The 3,955-nt window shown below is 45.3% G+C and overlaps 1 protein-coding gene across 1 annotated transcript in view; it reads left to right on the top strand.

Annotated features, from left to right (window-relative positions):
* Positions 1-3,586, top strand: part of SEC13 (SEC13 homolog, nuclear pore and COPII component) — a gene marked incomplete at its 5' end in the record, with an annotated part of 17,062 nt that extends 13,476 nt beyond the window's left edge. Inside the window, one exon of the mRNA XM_007451553.1 lies at positions 3,473-3,586. Within this exon, the coding sequence (XP_007451615.1) occupies positions 3,473-3,586 (114 nt within the window). The remainder of the gene's footprint in view (positions 1-3,472) is intronic.
* Between the last annotated feature and the right edge of the window lie 369 nt (positions 3,587-3,955).

Raw genomic sequence — 3,955 nt, 5'->3', positions numbered from 1 at the left:
GGGGGGGGGGGGGGGGGGTTCTGCCTGGATCTGGAGATTGTGGTGACATCACCAGGAGACGAGACACTCGAGGTCCAAGGGGGGCTTATTTGCTGGTACATCCTCCTCAGCTCCCTCAGGCCCAGAACACTCCAGCCTTGTGTTGCTGGCTGCCCGGGCTCCAGGGGGGGGGGGACAGTAGCCCAGGTTCCCCAAGCCAACACAGACTAGAGGAGGCATTTTTCTCTTTTTATTTTTACTTCTGATTTCAGTTTGGAGTGTTGTACATTTACAGTGTTGTTTTTGTTTCCGGTGTACAGTGACGTGTTTCAGTTATACAGATACATATATCTGTTCTCTCTCGGATTCTGTTCCCCTATTGGTTGTGACAGATTGTTGAGTAGAGTTCCTTGTGCTCCACAGAAGGTCCTTGTTGATTATCCATTTTATAAATATTAGTGTGTACAGGTTAATCCCAACCATGGCATTTGTCCCTCCCCCCATGCTTTCCCCCTTCGTAATCCTAAGTTTCTTTTCTACGTCTGTGAGTCTGTTTCTGTTTTGTACGTTAGTTCACGCCTATCAATTTTTAGATTCCACCTCTTCGTGAAATTATGTCTGTTCTTCTCTGTTCCATTGTATATATGTACCACATGTTCTCTCTCCATTCGCCTGTGGATGGAGATTGTGGTTGCTTCCAAACCTTGACTGTTGTAAGTCTTGCTGTAGTCAGTGAATGTGCAAGTGTTGGCTTTCCAAGTATGGTTATCTGCAGATATGTGCCCAGCAGTGGGCTTGCTGGATCATATGGTAGCTCTGTTTGTGGTGTTTTAAGGAACCTCTGTAGTGTTCTCCATAGTGGCTCTACAAATTTACATTCCCCCCAACGGTGTAGGAGGGCTCCCTTTTCTCCTCAGCCTCTCCAGCATTTATTGTTTGTAGACTTTTTGGTGATGGCCGTTCTGACAGGTGTGAGGTGATACCTCTTTGGAGTTTGATTTCTCTAATGATTAGTGATGTTGAGCATCTTTTGTTTTTTGGCATTCTGTATGTCTTCTTTGGAAAAATGTGTACTTAGATTGTCCACCCATATTTGGATTAGGTTGTTTTCTTGATATTGAGCTGCATGTATATTTTGGAGATTAATCTTTTGTCTGTTGTTTCATTGGCAAATATTTTCTCCCATTCTGAGGGTTGTCTTTTCGTCTTGTTTATGGTTTGATTTGCTGTGCAAAGTCTTAAGTTTCATTAGGTCCCATTGTTTGTTTTTATTTCCATTACTCTAGGAGGTGGGTCAAAAGGATCTAAGGATCTTGCTGTGATTTATGTCTTAGAGTGTTCTGCCTGTTTTCCTCTAAGAGTTTTATAGTGTCTGGCCTTACATTTAGGTCTCTAATCCATTTTGAGTTTATTTTTGTGAATGGTGTTAGGGAGTGTTCTAATTTCATTCTTTTACATATAGCTGTCCAGTTTTCCCAGCCCACTTATTGAAGAGACTGTCTTTTCGCCATTGTACATCCTTGCCTCCTTTGTCATACATTAGCGGACCATAGGTGCGTGGGTTTATCTCTGGGCTTTCTATCCTGTTCTGTTGCTCTATATTTCTGTTTTTGTACCAGTACCATACTCTCTTGCTTACTGTAGCTTTGTAGTATACTTTGAAGTTGGCGAGCCTGATTCCTCCAGCTGTTTTTCTTTCTCAAGATTGCTTTGGCTATTCGGGGTCTTTTGTGTTTCCATACAAATTGTAAAGCTTTTTGTTCTAGTTCTGTGAAAAATGCCATTGGTAGTTTGATAAGGATTGCATTGAATCTGTAGATTGCTTTGGGTAGTATAGTCATTTTTACAGTGTTGATTCTTCCAATCCAAGAACATGGTATATCTCTCCATCTGTTGGTATCATCTTTAATTTCTTTCAGCAGTGTCTTATAGTTTTCTGCATACAGGTCTGTTGCCTCCTTAGGTAGGTTTATTCCTAGGTATTTTATTCTTTTTGTTGCAGTGGTAAATGGGAGTGTTTCCTTAATTTCTCTTTCTGATTTTTCATTGTTAGTTTATAGGCATGCAAGAGATTGGAAGTGGGCTTCTTGACAGTGGGCCCTGTTTTGAATTCTTTTTCGAAGAATTCATTGTACCTCTCTGCAAGTGTGCAGATGATACAGTTCTTCACTAGTCAGCTCAATTTGGGTTTCTGGCTTTCTCTCCTATTAGTGTTCTTAGGTTGAAAGGACCTGCTATTAAGTTCTGTTTCGGGTTGAGGCACTTTTTTCAACTCTGAATATGCCACTGGCTGAGATCAGGTAGATAGGACAGCTGGTTTCTTTCCCTGCACTAGTGAGGCTGAAGCATCGGCTTCACAGCTGCCTGGATTCTCTGGTCAGGCTTGCTAGACAGTCCGGACTGGCTACCCGACTCAGCAGTAGGTGAGGCTAGAATTACCTTCCTTGCCCTGGCAGTACACAGCAGAATGGGATCCAGAGAATGCATGGCTTATTTTGGGGGGAGCTGAAGAGTCAAGAGTGCACTGAATTCCTGGTCAGGTGAGGCCACCGGATTTCCTATGCGGACAGTGAATGCCACCGGCAGTGCTTTCTATTCCCGTGTTACCTTAAGCAGGGTTGTTGACCAGCTATGTGGCTTTGCTGGTTGGCAGTCCAGCAGGCTGGAATACAGTCCAAAGGCTGTATTCAGTAGGAAGTGCAGCTATGAACTGGTGTGCTTTCCAGGGAAAGCAGCTTTAAGGTTACTAATGCTTTGTTTGTTTGTGGTCTGGACTGAAGCCTACCTATGCCCCGGCTTCCCTGTCAGAACAGACTCACTTGGGCCCTGCAGGTAGGGACTCAGGCTGTGGAGATCTGAGTGCTGGTTGTTGGAAGGCCTCTCTGGTCACAATCCAATTCTCAGCAGCTGGGCCTCACAGATTCATTCAGCTGCCATCCTGGTGGAGCAAAACCAGAGTATCAGCACCTGCAAAGTGATGAGCACAGTGCAGTGGGAGGGGGGGAACAGGTGCTGGATGTCACTGGAGGGGCCAGAGCCTCAGGGGAGGCCACTCCCTGTGGTAGTGTGCCAGCCCCTGGAAGGGATGCCGGGAGCTACATGTGGCCCCTTCTTACCTTCAAACGGAGTCGGTCTCAGTGTCCATAGTGAAGGACACTTCAGCCTCACTGCTGTGTTGTAGGATTTGTTCAGTGGTGTGTCTCTATGAATAGCTGTTAGTTCTTCTTTTGAGGGAAAGTGGAGCCGTGAACAAGTTGTGTCACCATCTTCATGACATCACTCTCCAGACTCCTCCTTTCTTACTCTTTGTGGATACTTTTTCCTTTACTTCCATTTTGGTGGGATTTCAGTGGGGGGAACCAAAGGTAAGTGCTCTCTTCACCCACAAGACTGTGAGCTGTAGTTCTTGCTGGAGCTCTTTGCCCTCTTTAGAGAACCCAGGGAGGTAAGGGCAGGGATACATACCTGTAACGATGTGTGTGCTGGCTTGCAGGTGACCCTGTGGAAGGAGTCGGTTGACGGGCAGTGGGTGTGCATCAGTGATGTCAACAAGGGCCAGGGTTCTGTGTCCACTTCAGTCACAGAGGGTCAGCAGAACGAGCAGTGACAAGACAGGCAGGGCCTGGTCTCCACCTGCTGCCTCCAGGACCTGCCCCTTCGTGGGCCAACTGACCACACAGCTGGGAGGAAGAACACCCAGCTCCCACAAGATCACTTTCCTGGGAGTCGTTAACAAATGCAACCAGATTTATCATCTGCCTTAACAAGATTTGATATGGTTTGTAATTTACTGTCCAGCTGAACACACACTTGTTCTGAGGGAAAAACTACGTTTAACCGTCAGCTCTATTATTTTAAGATATTGTTGGTCATTTTTATCTACCTGTTAGGTTCAGGCATCATTTGGGGGAGGATTGTTTCCAAAGTAATTAAATAAACTTGTATTGCTTATAATTCTTCCTGCATTTTTCTAACC

Source organism: Lipotes vexillifer, unplaced genomic scaffold, assembly GCF_000442215.2.
Source record: "Lipotes vexillifer unplaced genomic scaffold, Lipotes_vexillifer_v1.1 scaffold261, whole genome shotgun sequence".
NCBI lineage: Eukaryota > Metazoa > Chordata > Mammalia > Artiodactyla > Lipotidae > Lipotes > Lipotes vexillifer.
This window is presented reverse-complemented; position numbering and strand designations above follow the sequence as displayed.